General features: G+C 33.5%; 3 protein-coding genes across 3 annotated transcripts in view; 1 reads left to right on the top strand and 2 right to left on the bottom strand.

Moving 5' to 3' along the window:
- Positions 1–7426, bottom strand: part of ush (Zinc finger protein ush) — an 82077-nt gene extending 74651 nt beyond the window's left edge. Inside the window, exon 1 of the mRNA XM_088036684.1 lies at positions 7092–7426. Coding sequence (XP_087892810.1) covers positions 7092–7131 — 40 coding nt within the window. The 5' untranslated portion in view covers positions 7132–7426. The remainder of the gene's footprint in view (positions 1–7091) is intronic.
- A 2848-nt stretch (positions 7427–10274) lies between these two features.
- On the bottom strand, positions 10275–11954 carry LOC148174759 (potassium/sodium hyperpolarization-activated cyclic nucleotide-gated channel 2-like). Its single transcript, XM_088036915.1, has one exon. The coding sequence runs from the start codon at positions 11952–11954 to the stop codon at positions 10275–10277; it is 1680 nt and encodes a 559-aa protein (XP_087893041.1).
- Positions 11955–17047: 5093 nt separating this feature from the next.
- cbt (Kruppel like transcription factor cabut) lies at positions 17048–18570 on the top strand. Its single transcript, XM_088037409.1, has 2 exons — positions 17048–17233; positions 17405–18570. Exons 1-2 carry the CDS (start codon positions 17177–17179, stop codon positions 18281–18283), a joined length of 936 nt encoding a protein of 311 aa, XP_087893535.1. The 5' UTR covers positions 17048–17176; the 3' UTR covers positions 18284–18570.
- Positions 18571–27406: the final 8836 nt, after the last annotated feature.

The raw sequence follows: 27406 nt of genomic DNA, 5'->3' as shown, positions 1-27406 counted from the left end.
GCGCTATTACTAAATTAGACGTAACAGGGTACGAATCTGGTAATAAATCAGAAAGTTAACAAGACGCACGTTCATGAAGTGAGAGCTCCGCCCTTTGAGCACGACCTGTAAGTAACCCGCCTCCTGCATCATATGGGATGATAGGAAAACCTCGATTTTAGCAGATAGCGATGCATTGAAACAATAAAAATATTTGCTCAGCAATTATTAGAGTCTATCTCGACATCCTTCTATACCACACTAAACGGTACAAAACGAGCCCATTGCGAAACGTAATTCTCTCCTCCACCACAAACCTGTTCTTCACTGCAGTCCTGCTGATCCTGATCTTAACTATTTCTCAGTAACGGCGTGTTATATATCATGTAAGGCTTTATAACAGATTGTGTTTCTTGCCGAGACTACAACAGGAGACTTGCTTATCGACATCAAATGGGACACTTATTTTGAAATTTCGTTCAGCTCTTGCAGATATCTAACCGGTTGGCTCTGGAGACTCTGAGGAAGATTAGCGACGTATTGAAAGCGTAACGCAATAAACACTAGAAACGTCTGCTGCTTGGCGCAACAGACGTTTCATTAGTCCTGCTAATCGGTTCTCGGTTCCGCTCGTCTATTTCAATTTTATGCAACGGTTTAATAACAGTTTTTAACTTTGCCAGGGGAAATAGCTAGTTTCAAAAGCTAATGGTCATTTTTCTTTAAGCAGGTATTTAAACGCGTTTCTTGGAAAGCTTCACATTCCGCGGCCCAGTTCTTTTGGGACTGATATTAAGCTTTCACTACGTACATCCTGACCATAAATCCCAAAGGCTATAATCTGTCTGTATTTCCAAGATGAGACAAGAAGCTTTTAATTTTTAGAAAATTTGAAGTATTGATCAATAAACAAAATGAGTTGGAACTTAAAAAAAAATTGAAAAATGTCAAATAATTATTAAAAAAATAAGAAATATGAATACATAAATCAAAAATATTGCAGCAAATCATTTCAAATAACTTAAAGCATCTAAACATGTAACAAATCCTGTAACATCTAGATGTAGAAAATTTAGAAACTTGAAAAATACAAAAAATACACCAAATGAGTACAAAAGCACAGCTTTTGATGTTTTATAAAAATTATCATCTATGTCATTATATTTTTTATGAGAGGAACAGCTAGAGCACTTTGGAATGTGTTCAAAAAGAATGTAAATGAGGCTTTATTATCATTTTAACTTGTATTTTTGAGCTATTCGCCAAACTTTCGGTCGAAATCAACATCTCAGACTTGAAGTTCAAACGTCAGCTTGGACGGAAATAAAGGCGGCTTTAGACGTCCGGTGCGAGAAATATAACTGACGTCCAAATTAATTGGTCTTTGTATCGTTAAGTTAAAACCATCGACAAATAAAAAAGACAAAAACGTTACCACATCAATCAGTATCAACATTAGCAGACGCAAATTTCTTATTTTTTTATTCAAATCATACATTTTATTGCGAAGATTATTTTACATTGCTACATTTTCATTAGCAATTCTACCGTTAGCTTGGCAGATTCTATGCACTTAGTCCAGACCGTAACGCAATAAATATAACCCACTTTAATTGCGACTAAATTAAAAAAAAATAAACATGCAGTTAATTACCTACCTCCACTTATTTTAATCTAAATTGATGCGATTTTTTAATTAATTACATACCTATATTGCGTTATGATAATAAGTAACTGAGTGGATTTAACTTCTAGAAGTTACGAGGATTTGATAACAAAAAATGCAAAAACTCTTAGATATGAAAAATACTTCTAATTAATTGCCCAATTTTGGGAATTGGGCTCTCTGATTGAAAATTCTCAACACTTCTTTTTAGCAGCAGTTGAATCTTCCAGCTCATTTACCACTCCTCAAATCCTTGATTTTTATTTCCAACAAATTGGTGTCATCAGCAGGTGTAAGTTTCTGTACATTCTTCGTAGCATGTAGTAGGCAATGTAAACACGCATGTCTGAATACCTGCAGCGTGTCGTGCTGCCGCCAGGACAACTTGTTGCCTGTCACACTAACAACCAGCCTCATTTCTACCCCTTCTGATAAACCTCTAATCACCGAATCGCAGTATTTTCGTCCGTTCAAGATCCTTCAGTGAGATTTTTCTCGTAAATAATTTCCGAAGAACTAGAGCCAAAAACCGAACAAAACAATCCCTTGTTATACGGCTTCAAAAATAAACCAGAGAGAACACTAAAAGAATTTTATCGGTTTGAATCAAAGGCGGCAACACCAAGTTTGATATTTTTCCTCGGCGACACTGCGGTCTATGTTCGTTATCAATGATCGGGGGAGAAGGAAGGGTCAGTGGCGCACGGGGATATTTAAATCAGTTGCGCTATTTGTACAGTAATATCCACAGAGATGATATAGCGGAAAGAGGAGTGATGACACTTGTGAAATTAACTTGCGAATTTGCAAGTTTGTAAATAAGTGAGACCGCAATTTTATACAATGCACAATTCATTACCACATTATTAGTCAGTCTTTTAATCATTTTAATTTATTATATTCTTCAGATAGTCTCCATACTTACCGGACTTCCATCAATTTTCATTTACTCGCTAAGTGATAATAGGACAATAAAATATAACTTATACAGTTCCGCATGGTTTTTGTTATTTAGATAAAGTTGTAGTTACGACTGTCGTATTTATTTAGATACTACGCATACGTAAATGTCGCAGACGTGGCAAATATCTTCCTAGTTCAGCAAAACTCCAACACATTTGTTTGTCTGTAATTTAAATTTTTCGATGTTGAAGAGATGTTTTTGTAGATAAATAATAATATGTATGAATGTGTCTCTGAATCAAGCATGTGGAACAACAAACGTAGAAACTCTTCCAATTAATAACACTTCTCACGCAAGGTAAGATTAATAAGTAAAAGCACAGCATTGTATATTCAGTAGAGTCGTTGATGAGGGTGTTTTCTTGACGTGGAAACAAATCCGATGATGTTGTGTGTTATTAGCGCATCCGAATGTAAAGCAAAGTACTCAAAAGAGATGCAAACAATGTCTGTACGTGTGCATTTCGTATCGTTGATATCTTTTTCCGCACAGATAACGAAAGTAAACGCAACGTTGTGAAAACAATTACTACCATATAATACAGCGTGTAAAATGCAATGTCACATGGCTGATATATGACTTCGTCTACCGACTTGATATTCCAACACTTAATGCTCGAATAATGGACTCAACCGTGAAATTAATGGAAAAGCTTGATATATCCGTGATATATCTCGCCTTTATGTACACAGGGATAGATGGATAATGAGGTGGAGACGGCGGGAAAAAAAATTAACAATACATGCCAGTCATATGACGCAAGACAACGCTGAGGGTGGTACAGTGATGTAAGGTAAGCTTTCACTTCATTTGGACGGTTTGTCTTCATTTCGATAGAAAACTTGTTTATTTAAACAGGATGACATGTAAAATTGACACATGAATAAAGGCCTGTTATATCAGAACATAATGAGAAATCTTAATGGAAGATTTAAATCTAAATTATCAGCAGTAGCAGCAGTGGCAGTTCGAGGCCAAGAAAATAATAATAATTATCATTTGTAATCACTCATATCACATGGTGTTACAGTGATCTACACATCGAACGGGTCGCTGAACTCGGTAATAATTAACAATCCTGAAATCCGTTCAGATTCCTGATAAAATCACGTTCGCTTATTAACAATTAATGAAGATTTGACAATTTTGCGTGGGCTTTGGAAAATATGCCAATTTAAACCGGTTGGCCTACGTTCAACACCTGAATTATCCAACAACTAATCATCAAATGCTAGGCTTATTAAGTTTTAAAACACTCGTTTCTAACTCAATTTCTATTATTTTATTTATAGTTATCATCAACAGTAAGCAAAAATTAAATACTTACCTACCTTTATTTAAAACAATTTAGAATTGAGCCTTTTTCTACAGGAAATTTGATAGTTAAATTTATTGGTGAAGCTATAAAAATGGTAATTTTAGAAATTACTGTTATTAGAAACACCTACAACTTTTCACAACGTCGATGGCAATAAACTACAAAAAAAAAAATTTCCCTGGATTCTATAGTACATTCGCGGAGACAAGTGCAGACTGCAATTTTTTTATAAAAATGAGACTCCGGGAGAGATATCTATGACACCTTCAAAAAAAGCCTTAAAAAGCTCTTAGTAGCTGCACAAAAAATGTCACATAAATTATTTATAAAAGAAATATTTTTTTTTAAACTTGCCAATATTTTTACGCACTGAACTCGTCTTCGTAAACATTTTTTTTACTATAGAAATTGCTACAAATATTCCAGACAAAATCATCTAAATGTTATGGCTATGTTATAAGTGGCATGTGACCCTTTTTCCGCCAATCAAATGTCAGCAATCGTCAAATTAGTTGCAAAATTAACTTCATTTAAATTAAATTGTAGGGTAAACCGGCCCTGAGTACAATTTATATTTTATATACAATTTATTTATTTATAATTTAATATTTATTTAATATAAATTAACAATTTAATTTTGCTTTTGAAAACCAGACCCTGCGGTATATTATTTTGAATTTTTGCCGCTTTAATAAAAAAAATTTTAATTGTGCCAAATTTAAAAAAAAACGAAAGACACCAGAGTTATGCCAATAATATCGTTGAAAATTTTCGTTTCTGCAAAACTCAAATATTCTATAATTTCAAAATTTTATCCATGTCTATGTTAATAAGGATTTCATAAAAATAATTTTTTTTCGTTTTTACAAAAAGTCAAATTCTTTAAATTTTCTTAAATGGGCAATATCACGGCTAATTTTTTTAATTCCAGCTCCATAACTTTCAATCTTCAAATTTAACTTATTGAAACTATTATGTATCCTAAACTTTTACTTTAAATTCTCTAAAATTAGCAATCTTGTTTGCCGAATTTCATAAAAAATGTTCTAGGCTCTACTTTTACTACTTTTAAGTGTAATTTTGATTTTTGTATTCCAAAATTTCTAATACAAATTTAAAAATAATATGTAAAGCAAATTAGATAATTTTTATATAAATTTAAAAAACAAACATATGTATTAATAATGCACAAAATTTAAAAAAATAAATAACACTAGCTCAACTTTTGAACAATAAAAATATTTTCTTAAATTATTTTATTATTGTAAAGTTCGAGTTCATAAAAATCGAGCTAAGGCAAATAAAATAGTTTGAATTCAACGTCACATTTGTTTCCTCATCGCCGGTGCAATGAACCACAAGAAGTAAAAAGTTCAATTTTTGTCCACAAAACGGCTTCAGAAAAAATTATCGTTGACCCGTTTATCAGAAGAAAATAAGATAGAATATGTCAACAGATCATTATTAGATAAGAAAGAAAAGATACCCATTTAATAGAATAACAATATTCAATTGATAAATGCAGCAAAGACAACAAAATCTGTTTTTGTTGTGGTTTTATTACGAATCGTTATCAAGAAAATTCCCACAATGAAAAATGCGTAATGTTTAATTTAGTAAATTATAATCAGAAATTGAGCACTGTCGACATTCATGTCTTGCACCCACGGCTTTATTATTTGTAGATCCTAATCAATTGAGCTTTGTACTTTGATATCGACTAAATATAGATACACTGTATGAACCGGATGAATGAAAAAACACCCGGCATTTGGATCCAATCAAAAAATTCCAGTAATTATATTTATCCCTAACCTAAAATCAAGCAAGACCTCTTTAAACAAGTATCTATTCGAAAAGTAATAATTTCGTCTGGGTGCTTTGCATAAAGATTAGTTATCAAAGCGATAATTACCGGTTCAATACGAAAATTCAATAACGTAATAACAGGTCGTAGTAGAAAAATGTCGATAACAGGAAAAACGGAATTAACAACAGGAACGACATAGTTAATACCGGAGGCGTTACATCTTCAAAACTATCAAATTATAATGGTTGGAAATTTACATCGAATGGACAAGCTTAGTAAGCCCACACTTCCACCACTGGCTGCTTTGTCGCAGGTGTGTGAAGGAACAATAGAATGGATGTGAAACTATTTAATAGGTGCTGAACAGCGTTTAACACTTTACAATACAAATTGCGAAACGATAACTGGGCGGAATACTGTCCCTTGCAGGTATTAACCGACGCAGATTATAGTTAGTTTTGCCGATCATATCCCAATGATTAGATGAATGATCTGCATATGTGCACTGACAAACTGTCGACTTTCACTCCATTGTCCATCGCAATTAGGTAAACGAGGTCAAAGGTACTGATACAATCTATGATACAAGTTTTAATAAAATATGACCGTCCTCCGAGTGGATAATGAGATGACATGTAGCTTTGTGTATGGCAGCATAAAACGACTTCCTGGATCATTTTCGAATCCAATCGAATGCTTATCACTTCGTCGCTGCTTATCGACATCAGACGAGTCAAAAACACCATAAATACCAAGAACAAAATAAAAATACTAAATGATATCTCTTATTTATTGACAAACGAGACAAAAATATTTCTTTATCGGTTTTGAAATAAGATTACAATTTAACAGCATCGTAGTTCCCAAATCCGAGAGTTAAAGGAACGCAGGAACGATAGCAGCAGGATTAGCTGAGCAGTAAAAGCATAAATCACGTTCGAAAAGAATCGTATTATTTTATCCGATACACACCTTGCAATACGCGCACAGTTTTGCAAATAACTATAACATGAGGCATTAACAAACTACAGACTGATAAAAATTAATGAATCATTCCAATCACATTGATCTGAAAATGTTTGACAGGTAGGCGCGCCCGTTTCAGCAGACCAACACTAAAAAAGATTATCTTTTCAGTTACATCTCAGGGTATAAACCCCAAGTCTGAAACTGATAAAAAACCGGCCATGGTACCAATGGTCCCATGGTAATTAAAAATGAATCGAACAATAATTGTTGACTTTGATTCTTTTGTTGGGTAATAATAACGAGCACATTATCGTCTTATCAATACGACACAAACAAAACAGTGGATGTCAGCAACAATTATGAAACACACAACTTTGGCACCTACTTTTGAGAGGCTTAGGGTTGCTCTGCTTTCGTCTGGACATCGTTGGTAATTCCCCGAAAGCGCCAGTTAAAGCCAAAAGTCACATGGCACGAACATGGTAAAAATAAAAGCACAAAAAAAACACAAAAGCACTTGGACACTAACAAAGCAACAAACAGAACAAAAAAGAGAATCAACAGTTCAACAATTCGAATCGACTATAAATAATAATCGCGCCAGATTTTTGCATTGTAGAGGTTATGTTTTGGACAATTTGACAGTTGTTCACGTGTGTTCTTCGGACAACGCACCAACAGAACACCCTCACACAACGTTTCGGAACGACTGGCGAGTGACTCACTGAAGTTTGTTGATTGTTGCTTTCGCGCGCACACTCAGTAATACTTGGTGTGTGCGCTCTTGTGTATTCTTCGCTGGTTATCAGACGACAACAAAGTTCTTATCAATTCAAAGTTTTACAAGCATTTGTTCTTTTCTTTTGCTTTATCGGCGCGCAATAGAAAAGCATTGATATCGATACCGGTCATGAGTCAGAAGTTCGATGAAACATGCTTACGCACTACTGGGAGTTTAAACAGCATATGATTTTATTTCGGGGTTTTTCATGACTGGTTTTTCTAAACAAAATAGCTAATAAACGGATTTTGATAAGGTAATTGTAAATGTTGTTTTATTCAATAGAAACGGGTAAATCATGAGATTTCAGGTCAAAGTTGGCTTTCACAAAAGTGTCGAATGAATTTCCTTTTACAATTGCGTCAATAATTGTTCAACTTGCTTTTTAATTGACAATTTATTTATTTATCTCGAACAACATACATACATTTGAACATTTAATTGTCTTTCTTTACATAATCAACCATGTAGGTGTAATACGCAAAGACAAAAAAGAATCGAAGATTTAGTAAAAACAGTGTCTAATTACTTTGATTGGAGTTATCGTATTTTATCAATTATCACCACGTGTTTTAATCGTTATTTTTTAACACATTGCACCATTGCAATTGCAAAGTTCATCGCATGCTGATAAGTGATGTGATAAACCATCATCAAAGCAGTCAAATTTTGATTGTATCTAGGTAGTGATTTTATTTATTTTTCTTCTTGGCAAACAAAAATGATAAAATAAATGTGTTATTTTAAATACGTGTTATTAAAACTTGTGTGCAGCACGACAGTAAAAATTAGAACAATGTAAAACAATGTAGATTTCCGAGGTACTGAGCACTAAAACTCCCAAAATAAAAACCAAATATCCGAAATTGAACCATCACTCACGTATTTGTTGTCGTGAGTTATATTTTGAGCAGAGAATTCCAAATCTGCCTAAAATTCTGCGTAAAATGAGTACCCTAATTAGATTGTTCCAAAAATAATCGAAACCTCGACCGAAGTTTACATAGTTTTAGTTGATTTTTTTTTTCAAAATTCCGGTAAATACAAATTCTTAGCAATACAAACAAAATACGAGAAAAACGATGGCAAAAACCACATATTTTTATCTGTCGTAACTCCGGAGATATGCAGCACCAAATGTTCCAGAGCTTTAAAATTCTTCCCCTCTAGCTACTACCCAAAATTTCAATTGCTTTTATGCTAATTCAGTTATTTGTGGATTTAGGGAAAAAATTATTACAGTTTTGGATTTATTGTGAAATTCTGCAGAAAATGAGCCCCAATAATCCCATTACATTTTTTCATCTTTTTAGTCGTTTTTTTTTCAAAAAAATTCAAAAATAAAAACCTGACATCCGAAACTAACCCATAACCATAGCTCAGTTATTTGTTGTCGTACCGTATATTTTGAGCACGAATTTGGAAATTCTGCGTAAAACGAGTACCATATACCATGAGTCATTGTTCTGTTTACCTGTTGTTTGGATCAAAATTAACAGTAATGGTCGTTTTTTTTTGCAAAAACAATAATTATTAAAATTATCAAAAAATAATTAATATTGTACACGTTTATAAAAAGCACTTAAATAAATATCATAGACAACATGACGTTTATACATTTATTTCTATTTTTACAATTCTTGTTTATTACTAATAAATAGAATAAAATAGTACGATATGTGAATAAACTGATGAAAATATGGTAATTTAAATATCTAGCACACGATAATAATCCGACTTTTCCCCCAAAGTTAGATAAGTAGATAAGTAAATATTATTATAATATCTGGCATAATCAATTTAAATGGAAAGCCTTGATTTTTTTCGAAGCTTATTTATTGAACCTAAATATTGCAACCGATATATGTATTTGTTTGTAGATTTTACCAGATAACCTTCATAGATTTTTCTATTAAATATCTGTACATAAATAAACATAAAAAATATTTTACTGGGAAATGAAATTAAACTTCTCAAGCGTTTCGCATTCAATTCCTTCACACACTTGTGGAATATCTACTTACTTTCCCCATCTAACCTAAAATCTGGCTACTTTGAGTAAAATATTGCTGGGATTTATAGGCAGAATCTGGTAAAAGGTGTTAATAAATTTACTGGAATTGCGTTGAACTACAGCACACATTTAGGAGGTTTCAGTGTAATCGCCTAGTAGATTTATTTTGAATATTTCTTAAACAACAAAAATTCTTAGAAGAAATATAAGAAGTAAATAGTTACGAAAAACTGTGACGGCCAAAATAAAAGTAATACAGCTCTTGAACGACATTCTAATCCAGGCCAAAAATTAAACTGTTGAACTACTAATAGGACGTTATCAGAACTACCAACACTAGATATCTAAAAATTATTGACTTACAAGTGTTTTATAGATTGCGATGCAAACCACTGTACTAGTCTACAACTGCAACCATTCATCAATGTCAATTTTTTCTTTTGTTTTATTAATATCATTGTTTAGCCTATAATAATTATCATGATGCCTACTTTAAAAACCTGATTTACACAGTTCAATTTTTGAAAACATGTGGTCTAAGACTTGTCCACTTTATTTTGGCCGCAACTGTAATAGAAACATTTCAGATTTCAATTCCAAAACATGACTGTTAGGTAGGCAACACATTATTCAACCGGTATGAAAGATACAACCAACTAAAAAAGGAAAACCGAAGCAACTTTACGCTCCTTGTAAACAAAATTTTATTTATAAAAATGTCTATGGAATATTACAATAATAAATTAAAAACATTAAACTGAACAATAAAACAATCAAATATGATGCTGTAATTGATGTGACATTTCCATAAATGATTTAGCATGAACATCCTCAAATGTTTGGGTGATAACCATTCTGTCTTTAGCCACTTCTTCAAGCATCTTGTAGAGACTACTACTCGTCTTAAAACAATTCTTAAAAATCCTCCTGTCCAACTTATAAACTTCGCAAATTTCTACAGCTACAATATTAGCAGTTCTTCTTTTATCTTTGAATACTAAAGTGATTTCACCAAAATACGCTCCATCTTGTAAATGACACACTTCTTTGCCTGACGGTGTCCAAACACCTACAGTACCACTAGCCAAAAAGTACATACAATCACCCACAGATCCAGCTTTGATGATAATATCATTAGCTAGATATATCTCCGGTTTTAGATTAAGAACCACTTGCTCCAGAAGTGATTGTGGTAAGTGTGATAATAATTCTACATTCTGCACGAGTTTGCTGCATATACTCAGGTTTATCTCGCCCCTCAGTTTATCGGATAATAAACCAGAGATACCGCGTTCTTTAAAGAATCTCTTGTTGTATTTGTAGTCGTAAAACTGGAGAAGTCTCAGCTGCATAGAAATGGGAAGTTGTTTCTGGCTCATATACGCTTGGACTTGACTGATGGTCTCGAAGTATTTCGTTTCTAAGGACCTTTGTGCCAGAAGGTAGTTTAAAATGAGGACGGTGAGATAAAACATGTAGACTTTTCCAAAAATAAAACTTAGAATCGCGACGAATTTTTCTTCCCAAGCTTCAATTGCTGCTTCTTCAAATGTAATGCAAAATATCGTTCCAATTGCTCGGTAGAGGCAGGTGAGGTATCTAGTTTGCAGGTCTAATGCCGGGAGATCCGTTCTTTCCACCCAAGATTCGGCGATAATTTCTCCATACAGAAAAAAGCGAATTTGGGGGATAAGGTATTGGATGCAAGCAAACCAATGAAACACCAAATAGTGCACTATAATATGCTTAACAAGAACGGAAGCTGAGAGATTGATTCCAAAAATTTCCAAAGTGCGCGTCACGTAAAAGTACAAAGTTGGCAACCTTATAATCCTCAAAAATCCCAAGCAATCCACACTTCTATGCATGACATAAGAGTCTATAATCGTATCCAACGGAAGAGAAGCCAGCAAATCCGTGATGAAGTAAATACTTAATATATAATTTTTACTGATCTTCAACGGCTTCATAACCACTTTTCGCTTCTTCTTCACGCAATATCCAGTAAAGAAATTCATAACAATATCAAAAAGACATATAAGCCGTAAACAAAATCCAACATAATCAACATAATTTTTCTTCTCAAAATTTTCACTCAGAAGATTATACTTCGATTTGTCAAAAAAATTAAAAGCAGCTTGAGCCGGCATATAGAACAGCACCACCAGCCAAATTAGCGCCATCCACATCTCATAGTATGCTCGAAAATTACTAAAAGGGTGGATAATCCAAGAGTCGCTCAGAACGTGATTTTGTCGCACCCGTAAAATTTCTGCTTTACTCCGAAAATATTCGTAGCTCTGGGGGTTGTACTCGGAGATTAAAGTGATCTTCCGAAAGGCGCGCCTTAGTCTTCTTACCGAGGATGTATAGGGCGACAGAGGTGGAAGAAAACTGTTTGAACCGGTTGATGGAAGGGTGCATTTGTGGATTTCGGCCTCGGTTTGCTCCATTTGGCACAGCAGGATTCTTCTTATTCGCACCCATGTTGGAAGCGGCGTTGACATTTTGGATGCAAAATTGTCACTTTATTTTCGTTGGAAATTTAAGTTTCTAGGGATACACTATGAACTAAAATACGAGTAAACCTCTTGCAGAAGGCAGGTTTTGCAGGTTTTGCAGGTTTTGCAAAATTGGTGAAAATTTTTTGTTTGGCCACATTAGAAACTATTTTTCAGTGATCAATCGATTAATTTGAGAACGTTACTGCTACTACTTTTCAGTCGTGTATTAAATCCGTATAAATAAAAATGTAAATCTGTTTTAGTGGATATTTATTCCGGAATTTTCAATGCTACAAATTTTCGGAGCTATGAAAGATTCAGTTTCCGCCATCGCTTTTCTTGCGCTATTGTTGCTACCTTATCAAAATAAAAATTTTCAAACTTTGTATGTACATTTATATGATCACGGCCCTATCTTTGAAATAATTTTAAATTATCAAATATGACCACTTGAAAATTTGCAAAATCAGTCTTGTCTACAAATTGGTCTGATATTTAGATTTATTTTGGAACTCGACCTTGTGAAAAGTCATTATTTATTACCTTTGTTATTGCAATAGCGCGCCACCAAATAATTTTTTGTTCGCTCAAGAAAAAGTGGTGAAATAAGCAATTATGAAATTACCTATTAATCTCTTTATTGGAGTTAGTTGTGTTTCGACTTTTGATAAAGACGGTCATTTCGAAAATTTGTGCTACAGAGTGCTGTTCTGTGAAAAATTCTTGAAAGGTAAAGTTCTACCATATATTCATTTTTAGACACTTTGAAGAGGTTTCAATTCAAAAAAACGTTAGACGTTTGATTGTCCATTTTTTCACTTCGTAAGTGTTAACAAAACAGTTCAATATACAGAGTGTTTGTACTTAGTAAGAATAGGATTTTAAAGATACATAGATACATTTTAACTTTTGTGATTCTTACAAATGTAATGCGATTGACTGGGGATATGATGACCTGCCCATTGCAAAAAAGCTTTCGAGGATTCTTTCGCGGTTGGAGAAAAGACTAGAAACATAGATCACAATGTACAGAAGAGTTACCTAGGACAGATTCCACGACACCGACTTGACCAAGATTATGGAAGCCAGTTTTGTCACAGAGGAACGAAGATGTTCGTCCAGCGAGAAGATAATAAAGTAGTATATCCCATTGTTTTATTTTTGATATGCATTTGAATGTAGATTGATTTATTGTTTATAAAACTATGTAATTTGTATTTTAACAATTTGAAGATCAATTTGAATGAGGACTTCGGTATTCTTAATCTTAAATTTGACAGTGAACTCATGATAACTATAGTAATTATTTTAAGACATTTTCGATGAGACAAAGTGAAGTTAGCTTACAACGTAAATACCCAAAAGGTTGGTAGAACTGACTTTTAGAATTCAAATAGTGGTACCAACCTTGGAAGTTTGTATATTAATGACATCTTTCAGAAAAACTATAAACAACATAATCGTTTCTATACGGTGTACAGAAACCTGACACAATCCGTTTATATGTTAAGAGATGGCGGTACGTGTCCGCCTCCAACTTCATACTCAACTAGTATTTCTTCAACTCACAATTTAAATTTTGCCTCGTGTCTAGAATCTAATTCATTTATAAAGTCGTTACTCATTCGCATTTTGGCCTTACCCATATTTACCCAGTTGTTCTACGTAGTCTGTAAATCAAATTATGGACTTTGTTTCAATACTATTCAAACTATTCATCAAAGGTCTAATTGAAATTAAAAGGTCCCAAGTTCCTGCATTTATTTCGACTTTTTGCAATATTACATTGTTAATTGCTAAAGACAACAAAATAAATTATTTAACAAAAAAAAACAGTACATACAAACAAAAAACAATCATCATACAGCATCATTGGAATTTTTACAAAATTTAACCAAAATGTTTAAGAGACTGGAGAGTAAAGCCCAAATTTAGAAATATACTTTTAGAAATCTTGCTAATAAAAATCTTATTCATTTCAAACGACCCAAATTAATTCGAACTTATGTTCAAACACAATAACAATTTTTACCACAACAGTACAAAGATCAACGATCGATTGGTTTTGTTTATTGTTCACACATTACGCAAAATAACAACGAATGTAAATTTTTCACAACATCGAAGTGATTTTTGTACCGAGATCCCCAGAAATTACGTGTCCATGACTTTATAACCCTGTTTGTTGTACTTTGATCCCAAAATTTGAAATTCTAATGACAAAAGTCTGAAATAATTACTATGAAAGTAAAAGGAAAATGTAAATTCACAGAACAATAGCGAATTTGAGGCCAGGGAAATAAGAAAATTAATTAATAAAAATAGTGACATTGATTAAAAACTATGAGAGGTTTCTAAAACTGTGTTAGGACTCATTTTTTAGATAACAGTGGCTAAATTATAAAAGAAAATCATTGTGGGTAGGTACCCAAAAAATGGGTGTGAACTGGGTCTTGAAATGTGATATAAACAGAAACGAGAAAGTTGGATGATTGTTGACAATGTTCAAAACAAGGTACGTTCTTTATTTTACGCAACTTTCCTTGCAATAACCTGAAACTACAAGTGTAGCCAAGGAGTAACAATAGAACATTTTAAAAGGAATGACTAGGAACATTCAAAAATTGGTACTTTCCGTTATTTACAAAAGTATTTCACCTTGTACCCGTTACCGGAGTACGAATAACAAACAAGCAATTAGATACCTTTTAGGATTTAGGAAGGTTTTATTAAAAAATGTACAATTTGTAGTAGGTAAATATGTACCTATTACTAAAATAACTGATGAGTGTGTGACCGATAAAATCCATAATTTTATTGAATGCTCCAATTTACAAAAATAGCTTAGAATAAAACCTAAATATAAATCGGCAATAAACACCGTATCGAAAGAATTACTTTTATTGAAATTTCACATTATTGGAAGTCGAATCTCCTCAAGGTCTGAAGACACAACATTGATGCGTCGTTGTTCCCAGGTGACCCCGAATTGTGTCCGCCAACACGCCCATTAAAATAAAATCGTCATGGTATTTGACCATCGCTTCATTGTTTCTTGCAAACATCATAAAAATTCGATAAGTAACAACAATCAATAATAAATTATTTGCAATCGCTCCTTGGTCCCAAAATACCTAGCATCGAACGTAAAACCAGGAATTTGGCGTGGGTAACTAAATCCTGTGTATTTTTCCTTTGTGTTCTAATAACAGGTGGAAAACCTAGTGGCACACTTCTGGAAGGCTTGTGACGTAATTTATGCGAATTAGCTGTCCAAAACACCTGAGGGGTCATTTTAAATTTTGTGGAGCAAGAAATTTTTTTGTTTTGAGTAAACAGTTTTGTAGAAACTGCAATTTGTATATTTTAGTGTCGACTTCAACAGTTTTACTTTATATCAAATTTCGCGTTCTTAACAATTCTGCTTTATTACAACAAATGCAAGTCTTTAAAAAAGAAAAAAAATATTTCAGCACAAGAATTTGTTGACATTTTCGGAGAGAACGTTACTTGTTGTACTTGAGTTTGCAATAAGAAAATACCTGGAAAATGCATTAACAATATGCACAATACATACCACAAAAACAAAAAAAAATTCAATCAACATGCACGTGTAAAAATAATCAGAAAAAAATATGAGTCAGACCTAATAACAGTTATGTAAGTATTCCTTCTATCACACAAAGACATAAATAAATAAAGACCATTAGTATCATTGGTTCTTGGATGAGTTATCATTATCAATCACCACAAATTGTTGATATGAGCATGTACTATCTAAATTATGTTTCCAGTTCACTGCCATGTACAGTAAACCAAACTAAGTAGGTACATTTTTATTATTTTGTTTATATTTTTATTGAAAAATAGTAAAACCTATTTGGAGTACCGTTTGTAGAGATAAAAAAAAACTTTTTCCATAAAACTTACACCTGGGAGTGTTTGGACTATGTTAAGCGTAGAAACATGTAAAAAATGAATTTAATTGAGAACCTGGACTCCTAGACTCGTGTTTTAATATAGACGCTTTTAAAACTCGTTTTAGAATATACTTTTTTATTAGGTACTTCCAGCAAAGCCCTCTCTAAACATTTTGCTGCTACGTATATTTGCGACTTGGGGCTTTGTTCTGTAGTCACTTGCCAAAGTCAATTAATTTGGTTTTATTTTTTAATTATCTACACATTTCTTGACATAAATGGATTACGAAATGAATTGTCCCTCAATAGACTAAAGTGTCAATTTCTAAATAACAATTACTGAGTTATGCTGAGTTGAACATGTACCTTTTAAAAATCTTGAAAAACCACCATCTTAACTGTACAACAATTTAACTATTTTTATTGTTTTCGCAAAGAAAACAATTCTTGAAGAGCTTGAATAGTTTTTTTATTGTTTGCTGGTCAAGAAACAAGTACACATTTGGAAGTTTAAATGAGACTTATTATTCTGGTATGTTTGGCACCGACAAATCGAAATTTTACCAACTATTAATAAATAATTCTAACAAAAAAACAGAATTATTTAACCAAACTCGACCTTTAGCATGGCAAAGCTTACTACAACGTCAATTACAATAGCAAACATTTTATGAGTTTTCATGAATGATAAAAACCCATATATCAACTAATTTTTCAAAAACAAATCACCGATATGCAAAAGGTTAAGAACCACTGACGTAAATCCTTCTGTAAATATTTATATTGGATTTCCATTTACAGCAATTTTCCCATCAAAATCGTCCCTAAATAGCCCTCAAACCCTTTCAAAAACCGCTGCAATTCCGTTGCCCGGACTTTTAAAATAGCGCGTCCGAGCGCAATGTTGTCATCGATCTCCAACGCAAGACACACTGGGGCTTGCCTGTGACGTAGAACACCGTGAGACACGCTTTCATGACGTAAACATCACGGCCGTGGCCGCGGATATCAGCCGGGTAGCACGTGAACGTCACGCTAGGGATCACGCTCTGGCTGCATGATCACTTCACGTTGATTGGCTGAAAACGACGAGCCCCCGCTTCTCATTGGCTCGTTTAGCTGTTCAGCGCCAAACACACCCCAAAAGCTCATGCCAGAGCAATAACATCACGAAACGCTTCGACACAGAGATTCATTTTAATGTGACCACTACAACGAAGCAGTTTGTTAGAGACAGTGCTTTTGGTCAAGATGATGAACGAAGTTACACATTTGCTGTCGCCCCCAAGCACGCCTCCCTTGAAAAATGTAAGTTTCAATTACAATTTTTTTTTAATTTTCCGTACGCAATACAACCCATAGTAACCCACTTGACCCTTTTTCTACTCTTATTGGTATTTAGAAAGTGTCCCATAATCAACATATTATTTAACCCTCTCCTTTAAAAACAATTTGACTGATGTTTTTTTTTTATTTTAGATGTCCGACGAAGAATCGTCTCTTCAGGCAGTCCGGGCAGCTTTGGAAAGGAAGCGTGCCTCCCCAATTCTCCTCACCCCCCAGCCATCAGACTCCGAAAGTGAAGAAATAGAATACCCCCCAAAGAAGCGTTTCTGTAGAAACGAAACTGAGTTGGCTCGCCACTTCTTGAGCCACACTCCCCCGCCAGAGCAACCCCGCAACTTCTCAGTGATAATGCGGGCTAACAAAGATGGCTCTTGCACCCGAAGCCCAGTTCCTTCAGAACCATGCGAATACAACATCGTCAAAAGTTTGAAGTTCAAAATGGGTACTCGCAAAGAAGAAGTCTACGTAAACAGTAAAGACACCGGGAAAGAGATGCCGAAGCCTCAACCCAAAGTCGTCTTTCCCGCCATCGCCCCCAAATTCGCCCCCACACAGTCGCCGCAAGCCTTTTTTGTTTCCGCTGACGGCACTACTACCCTCATCAACGCACAGTTGGTTTTGCTAACTCCGCCGCCCACGCAACCGCCGCCTCCACCGGCTCGTCGCCGTGTGTATGAGTGCACTTTCAAGGGTTGCAACAAGAATTATTTCAAGTCTTCCCATTTGAAGGCTCACAGTAGGAAGCACACGGGAGAGAAGCCCTACAAGTGCGAGTGGGAAGATTGTGAGAGGAGGTTTTCGCGCTCTGATGAGTTGTCGAGGCATAAAAGGACTCATACTGGAGAAAAGAAGTTCAAGTGCAGTGTTTGCCAAAGAGGGTTCATGAGATCCGATCATTTGGCGAAACATGTAAAGAGGCACACCAAAGAAAGGTCTGGGATCCAACCCCAAAGGATCAGTCTTGTACCTTTGTTGAGACCTCTGCAACCTGCACTTGCAGGAGCTGCATAGATTTCGCTTCTCGATTAAGCTCAAGCACAGTAGGCAAACTGCACAAGAGTGAACTGATTTTCTCATTGTAAATATGTACATTCCATTTCTTCATAAATCGATTGTCAATTTTAGGTAGACATATTACAATGTTATCTGTGATTTTTTTTTATATTATTTATTTTAGAGAGTAGCTAACACTTATGTATTACAGCTCACGTATTATGTACCTATGCTATTTGTAACAAATTGTGAGTCTTTTAAATCTCTCCATAAAGAGAAAATATAATAACTTTTTTAATACAAAACTGGTTTTCTTTGTACCAAAATGAAGTAATAACTCAGTGGACATGAAATAAAGACCATACGTGGCAACAAACCCATGTAAGATGCACCGTTAAGCTAATTTTCTCTGGAAAAACGCTTTAGATAATTGTACTGTTTTAAGTAAAACTGGTTTTGATATCCACTTCCAAGAGTTCGTCTACCAGTTTTGCCCTTGCAAATTAAGTGCACATGGTCGTATCCACTATTGACAGAATGGTTCGTATAATTAATTATTGCACAATATTTAAATTGCAAGTCGACAATCACAAAAGTTCATTCAAGGTAGATAGATATCGTTTACTTAGTTTTGACTTTGTAAGTAAAATCGCACGTGGATAAATTGTGGAGGAAAATTTTATCACACCTCCGATGTTGCTCAATTGAGTACGAATCCTCAGCCTTGTTTTTCTAATGTAAATGTTTCCAACTCTGTATAACCTGCTTCAGAAATAGAGCTTCGTGGAGACATAGCATAAACATGTTTTCAACACTTCCTCCTTCTTAGAGGTTTCTTTTCTTGTAGGAGTTGAGGGAAATTTTATAGATCGGGCGATAAGAGAAGTTATTTCAAGTGCATGTCAAATGAATGCACGAAATGCACGAATGTTCAAGGATGCAAGGGAATAATTTATCGGTTGCGAAATTGTAGAGCGGAAGACCCAAATTTTAAAAATTTTAATTTTGTAAACCAAACAAAAATGCCGACATATTTTGGTAAAATTCGTAATATTGAAAATTTTTGTGCTACAGTTACGAAATTTCGGAAGGTTATAATTTTTGAGTCGTGGATTTAACTCTAGCAAATTGCAAAATTGTAAAGCGAAAGACTCAAATTTTAGAAATTTTCATATTTAAGACAAGCTATATAACAATAATTCACATTTTTTGTTAAAATTCGTAATTTTGATAAATTAAGTGCCACAGGCCACAGCCGTATAATTTCGGGGAAGTTACTATTTTCAAGTCGTTTCTTATTTCTACCAAATTCCAAAATTGTATAGCAAGAAACTCAAATTTTAGAAATTTTCATTTTTAGTGAAAAAAATTTCCAGTTTTAAAAAAAAATTACTAAAATTCGTGATTTTGATAATTGAAGTCCCACGGCTATGAAATTTCGGGAAGTTACTATTTTCAAGTCGTTTATTATGTCGACCAAATTCTAAAATTCTAGAGCAAAAGACTCAAATTTTAGAATTTTTTATTTTTGTAAACTAAGCAGAAAATACCGCCAACTTTTGCTAAACTTCCTAATTTCGATAATTTAAGTGCCAAAGCCATGAAATTTCGGGAAGTTACTATTTTTGAATCGTTTATTAACTCTACCGAATTGCGAAAATGTAGAGGGAAAGACTCAAATTTTAGAAATTTTCATTTTCAAGACCAAGCAAAAATTGTCATCATCTTTTGACAAAATATGTAATTTTGATAGTTTTTATTCTACAGCTATGAATGATATTAGGGAAAATTACAGTTTTTTAGTCGTGCATTAAGTCTAGCATTTTGCAAAATTGTAAAGAGGAAAACTTGTAAAACTTTTATCACAAAAAATCTGAACGTAATTCTTACTTAGAAACCAGCTGATCACGATCCACAAAGATGATCAGTGTTTGATCAAATATTAGATAGATCAAGTCTTTGGACTCACTTATAAGTAAAAGCCGGTCGTGGCAGTTTAATCTCGAGAAAATTGAACTACGTTCTCCCACGTTCAGAAAAATATCAAAAGCAAATTACTAACCAAATATTTGCTCGTTATCTGGAAAATTGGAAGTTATTTTATTTATGTTGGTATATTGATTTAACTGATCGTAATCTAATCTAATCTTCTAATCGAAAAAACAGGCTTAAAAATAAAAATGGGTCATATAATCCCAACTAATCTTCTTAAATTAGCAATGCATAATTGATAAATTTGCACCTCTGAATAATATGAACTCTGAATAACAGTTCAACACATTTAGAAAGTAGAATTTCCCATTCACTTCCTGTAACTTCAGTAATACGTCGCCAATCCAAAAAATGATTCACATATCCTCGTGTAGATAAAGCTCTGATCACGCATCCTACACACGTTTTATACGAAATTTGCGCAACAATACATTAAGTAGTACGTGGTAAGTCACAATATAAAGTTCGATTGTTTTGATAAATACGAGGACATGGCTGTAGGAGCAAATTTCTCACGCACTCGGTTACACCAATTCCCATTTGATTAAACCATTCATGATATCCAATAAAACATCAGATATTGGGGGCTGGGAGCATATCACGCGAAAAACAAGTGAATGCAGATGATAATAAATTGCTGTTTTTAACCTTTATCTGCTTTATGATTTTTAGTCTATTAATAGAGACACGAAAACAAAGAGCCGTAATGGATTGTCACGTATGCATAAGCTAATAGATGGATAAATATGAACTGGGTAATTATTTATGTTGTGGACAGTGGGATTAACAACTATACTCAGGTATTTCTAAGAAAATTATTCCCAAGTGCCTCATTATACATACCTTCGTTATAAAGGGAGTCACCTGTATAAAACAGGTTAATCCATCATTAGTTTTTAACAGACCACTAAATGAATAAGTTGTTTGTTAAATGTTCATGGTGATTCTTGTTTATCCACTTAAAATTCAATATTTTGCACATACGAAATGAGGTTTGATTCAAATCTGTCGACTTAATTTATAAACGTATACCTAATGAAAACGTTGCTTTCGATGTATTTTTAAACATTGTTTATTGACATGTGTTTTGATAGGTGTTAATCGCGTTGTTTTTTGAATCCCTAATAAAAAGAGCATACACGTGTAAATTGTTCGCTAATATTTACAGTCAATTACGCATTGTTACATCTTTAGAGTTAATCGTATGACTAAATTAACAATGAGGGACAGGTTAAAACACGTGTTTAAAATCGATTGGAAAATTCTAATTAAATACACATCTTATGCGTCTGTTAAAATTTTCCAAGACAAGTGAGTAAAACTTTCTAATTTTGTGCTCTTACATATTATCTTATGTATTTTTCATTAAATTAACGAAGCACGGATGAATTATTTTAACTTGGCCACTAAAATTTTGACCAAAATCCAAAAAGTGCAGCTGTGCGTAAGTACTGGATGATGGATAGAAAAAATATGACTAATAAAATTATCGCATTCGGAAAATTTAAAACTAATAATTGGTTTAACCATTTAAAAATCTTTTAGTGGTTAACAATATGTAGAAATATTTTTAAAGATTACCAAGAAAAGTAAACAAAAATAAACAAATACTCCTAATTGCATTTTAAATTCATAAGAATGACGTGAGTAGAACGTTAAACTATGCACCCAGGCAGGCATTTTAATTTTATTTTGTGGTTGATTTGTTGCTTACTACATAAATAATAATATTTTGCAAAATTTGAATGATAGGTACCTATGTTGCTTTCATATTTATAAATAAATTGCATATTCTGAATCATGACAAACATGTGTTGACCAGACCATTTAGTAATTTTCAGTGAATCCCGCTGTTCTTGACTCATGGTACTTTCACCATGTTTCTTGAAAGATCAAATTTAAAACGATCCATAATTAAGGATTATAAATACCCAAAGAATCTACAGTAAAAAAAAAAAAGAAAAAAAAATTGTATACAGGATTCAAGGGAGATGTAAATTACAAGATAACAAAGAATTTTCTAATTACAGAAATATGTACGTAAAATTGGAAGAAGTCGGAAAATTCGTAGATATCTAATAATTCTAAAAAATTTCATCTAAATGTTAAATCTGAAAGAAAAAACTCCCAGAAATGTATAAACTTTAAAACAACCTTTTTAAAAACGTTTCATATTGATTCCAATTCACCATTCGATAACTTAAAAATAAAAGTTTCAAAACAGAAATGATATAAAATCAAAACCGATCACATAAAGAACATTCTTCAACAGGTAAACAGTTACAAACTTTTGAAGCAAAATAAATTCAACTAAATTTAGATCCCATAATAAACGATGAAGATGTCCTGTTTTAAGTCGATAAATTTCAGCATGTCGATCACAGTTTTAGTGTGTGTGTCTCCCATTAAAATCCGTTGCAACATAGGCAAAATCAAAAAACTCTATTTTGATTGTATCCTTTTTGAATCGCCTTGAGCGCTTTGTTTAAAGCTTCGCTACACTTTGCTTTCCTTCCACGTTTAATCTTCGTATAAACAAAAATAACTTGAGGACAATCCAAATCCCAAGTCCTACAATATACCGCTAATTCCGCTCAAGGTCTTATTTGTTAAAAAATATCACCTATAATACGGACATCCTGATATTGTTACGTTGTTTGCCTTTTATGTGCGAAACGATTCTGCACACTAAATTATACAAAATCAATACAGTTACGGTAAATATCCTCCTCCACCTTAAAAAAATCCCATTTTACGTCAATCCATGTTTTTTAATACAGTGTCCTCAGTGATACTCACAATTAACGATGAAAAACAATAACACATCGTCTGAAATCCTTGTAATTTGCAGATGGCAACAGTCTGCATGTTCCTGACACGTGATTCAATTGTGCGAGTTAATAATTTTTTAGGTTTCGGACTAAAATTAGAACTGCGATTTAGTTCGAAGCGAATTTGGAAAAAATATTCGTGGCTAATTTAACGCAATTGACGCACGTTTTCACGCTTCCACCGAGTGCTTTCTGGAATGGTGGGTATTAAAAGATTTTTGGAAGGTGGATAAACCACAAAAGAAACGAAATTTTCTGCAGTAAAAATTAATTTTAATTTTAATTTCATTAAGTGGACTTTGCATTTTGTAATTAGTCATTTATTAAAATGAGACTTCAATGAAGGATTATATTTTTAGAAATTTACTTACGTATTGGCATTCAATCAGAATTTACCAAAGGTTTGGATTTAGTTCAGTTTGATTCTTCTTATCGAGACTTTTGGCTTAATGTTATCGGTTTTGGATCCAAAAAGAAATCCTCAGCAAAACGGAATCATGCAAGAATTTTGAGCGCAGATTTCTCGTTTGATCAAAACAGTATTTTACGATTTTACGATTTTGTTTGAAGAAAATGAAACTTCGGCTTCAGTGGGTCATGCAAATAAGACAATAGACTTGCACAACCAAAACACAAAACAAATTTCCTGCGCTAAAATAGTCATGATCCGCTCTGGCGTTTGTACAGAACTTTTTGGCTGAAATTCATAGGAAACGTTTGCAGGAACAACTCAGACACTTACATAAGTGCAGTTTCATACTGACTACTGGTACACGTATTAAAAATGAACTTAGGATTCCCGAAGTTGCGAGTGCCCGTGCCAAATGAACTTTAACCGGCGTTTTCCCAAAACGCGCGTGGCATTCAATCTAAATTTATTTCATTACGAAAAAAAAAAAGTTTCCGAGTTCCCACAACTGAAATCCGATAGTGTTATCCGCTGGTTTATTGTTTAAAAACAACATAGTGTAAACAGGATCTCATTACACCTAGGATCACGGTATAATTGATAATTGCTTTGGATTATCAGCGGTAAAAGAGTTAATCGAAGGACTTGGTACAAACAGCAATTTCGAAAAAAAAAAATAAGATCACGAGAACCAACCATGGTGGTGACTTATCTCTTAAGTAACACCTTACTTAAGTCAAAAATAAGATAAGTAAGTAAAAGATTCCATCTGCTTAAAAAATAATGAAAATTGTGCTCAGATAAAGAAGAATGGTTATTGTCTGTTACTATAAAGTCTCATGAAAACGTCTCGTGTAAATACACAAACTACACGAGCTACGTAATAATAACGCTTTATCAGTCATGTTTTCTAAGCAAAGAAGTAAAGTTTATCAAATGTAAATGTTTCGTTCAGGTTTGACACTTTCCGGTCTATTTAGTGTGCTATTTTTAACAAAATATCATTAATAATGAGAATACTAATTTTAAAACTTGAAGTTAAAGGTGTTCTTAATTACAAGTTAATTGCTGTTTCAACAATGTTTCATTGATTGTCAAGATTTTTAATGAGGTGGTAAAAACATTTTGGAAGCTGTTTCTGCCCATCGCTTATTAATGATTTTAAAATCACAAAACAGGTTAAAATTTTAGTTTAATTCTGAGCCTAAATTTTAGATAAAAAGAACAGAAAAAAATTCTCAGTTAAAATAAAAATAAAAATATAAAAGTCTCCAGCTTTTGAGATTGTGAAAACTACTAAAGCTTTTATCGAAACAATTTCTCAAAAATTTTATCTCACTTCCTTTGGGTATACATATCTGAAAATTTTACGCTTTTTACAATTTTAATTTTTGAATTCCGTGAGCATCAGTTTCAACCCAAAAAAGAATTAGTCGAAATTACAACTGAGCAGTTCAAAGATTGTTTTCCGAGTTCAACTTACAATTCTGAATTGCAAAATGATGTTTCTTAAAATCATACTTATTATTGATTTGAATTACAATTGATTGTCCACGTTTCAACTGAAAATTAACACCATAATTTGAATTTGAACTTTGAAATTATTTCCAAAATTAAAATTAGCCTACACGTGCCATACTAAGGTTATCAACGGTAAATTGAATGGCATTTTTTCACCATAATTACTGTTTACCACCATTGCAAAAAACGAAGATTGCGCAAGTTTCTAAAGATCACTTGTTTTTTTTCCAATATTTTCCGTTTCGTAACATCGATAGGTCACTATGTAGTAATGCGTGTTTTGTGCGATTTAGAATTAGATTTTTTACAAATGGGCGAGGTAAGAACCATAAACGAAATCAATTAATGTACTACTGTATAGTAGTAGTAGGTCAGAAACATAATCACTGGGTATAACCGCTCATTATACTATTTAAAGATGCTTGGAAAAAACCACAAAAATTCCATTGTTTGTCTTATAAAAACCGGAACAAAACGTTTGCCAAATCCTTAAAAAACCGCCATTTTTGACCCAACGCCATGGGATAAATTCATCTCGATTTTCAATGAATTTTATCAGTTATCGTCAGCAGAACACGCCATATCGTCGCCTTGGAAATCCTGGGCATATTATTGGAGTAACGGAGGCGTGTTATCCTTGTATGCGTCATACCGTGGTTAGAACGAACTTTGCTCATCTTCATGCAGTGAAAGCGTGTACTCCTGACGTCACGCAAAGCTGCATGCATGCATGCACATGTACCTCAGGTTAGAGGCCTGTCATTGACATAGGAAATACATTTCCTTTTAACATTACTCGAACGAAAAAATTTATGCACAAAAGACCAAAAACAACGAAAATGTGCACGTGTCCGCCGCTTAAACAGTAAACAGGCGTTCCTGGTTACTATTTTTACCCATTGGATGGAATTAGCGGAAAATAATTTATATCGCGTTACGAAGTAGTGTTTATTTTCGGAGGGAGTAACCAAAACAAAGTTCTTAATGCATCCTTTAACAGTTATAGTTTGACCTCCGAATTTTCCACCTGTCACGTGAGGCTAATACGAGTTTTGGGTGAAAACATACAAATGACTTTTGCGAATTGACCTCAAATCCTTAAAATTAGCTCAGCCACTTCATCTAAATGTTATTAAGGAGAGTTTCAACACCAAACTAAAATAAAATAAAATCAAGAAATGTAATAATGTAATGAATTACATCATGAAATGTTATTTTAAAAATATAATAGGTGTGTAGAGGTAGTGCAGCTAGTGGCATTTACCTGCGTATCAAGGAGGAGTGGTTCGCGATGACCCTTTTTATCAAGGGCAGGCACACCCTCGAAAATAGCAATGCTCTCATTCGGAGATTTTGCATAAATATTCATTAACTATATTACTATCAAAATTTTACTACACCAACGTGAATGAGCCAGATGTAGAATGCAAATTGCAGGAACCAGGTCGTTGGATTCTTGAAATTTTTATTAGGGGCCACATTTTTCTTTTTCATTTTTGTCATGCTAAACAGATAACGGTCTAAATCTTCTGAATGCTTGCTTAGTGTCAAAAAACAGATACGTTCAGGAGATAAACAAATTCTTTGGACACCATTGCTCAAAAATTATCACATTTCCCGTAGTCATCGATGTCGTCCCAAACAAACGTAAACAAAGATTACAACTTTCTCTGTCCAATTCGACCATCAAAGGTCACGTTGAACGCATTATTCCGCATTTTAATAAAAAATTCTTAAGCTGACGTGCTCTTATCAATTCTGATCGATGAGACTATTTGCTTAGATGTTGAGACACGAGTGGTCTGACAATCAATAAGAATGTGCACATTGAAGGACGAAACCTCATAACGATATTATCCAGAGGCGTAGGTTATTATAGTTTATTGTAAATTTCCTTTTCAGTTTGGTAAATATTTTCTGTTGATTGCTTGTAAACAACTTTTCTGGAACCGGCAATTTGGAAAAATGTCATGGTTGAAAACATCGTGTTTAATGTAAAACAGGCTTCTCAACAATAACATCCAAAAAACAAGCAATAATATAAGACATTACATCAGATGCTTTCTAAGAATATTTATACTATTTTTACCTTAGTATTACCTGTTTTGAATGATGTAAATCCATTTATAATTAGGTCATACTAGAAAATGCCACGGAAGACATAAACAAAGAACTCCACCCAAGTGGTGTGATGTAATGACAGAAAAACACAAAAATAAAGACCATTAGGTATCCGACTATTCGTCCAAACTTTTCAAAACTGATATGTAGGCAGCCATTTATACACGCACATTTGTTAAACGGGCCATTTGAATCGTCCGACCTGCCTCGTGGATACGCCACTGGTAAATTTGTGTCGAAAGAAATACACGTGTCAAAACAAATATG

This window comes from Gnatocerus cornutus, chromosome 5 (assembly GCF_029298725.1).
Source record: "Gnatocerus cornutus isolate USDA-ARS CGAHR chromosome 5, icGnaCorn1.1, whole genome shotgun sequence".
NCBI classification, from domain to species: Eukaryota; Metazoa; Arthropoda; class Insecta; order Coleoptera; family Tenebrionidae; genus Gnatocerus; species Gnatocerus cornutus.
The sequence above is the reverse complement of the archived record's forward strand: the minus strand, read 5'-3'. Positions and strand labels throughout refer to the sequence as shown.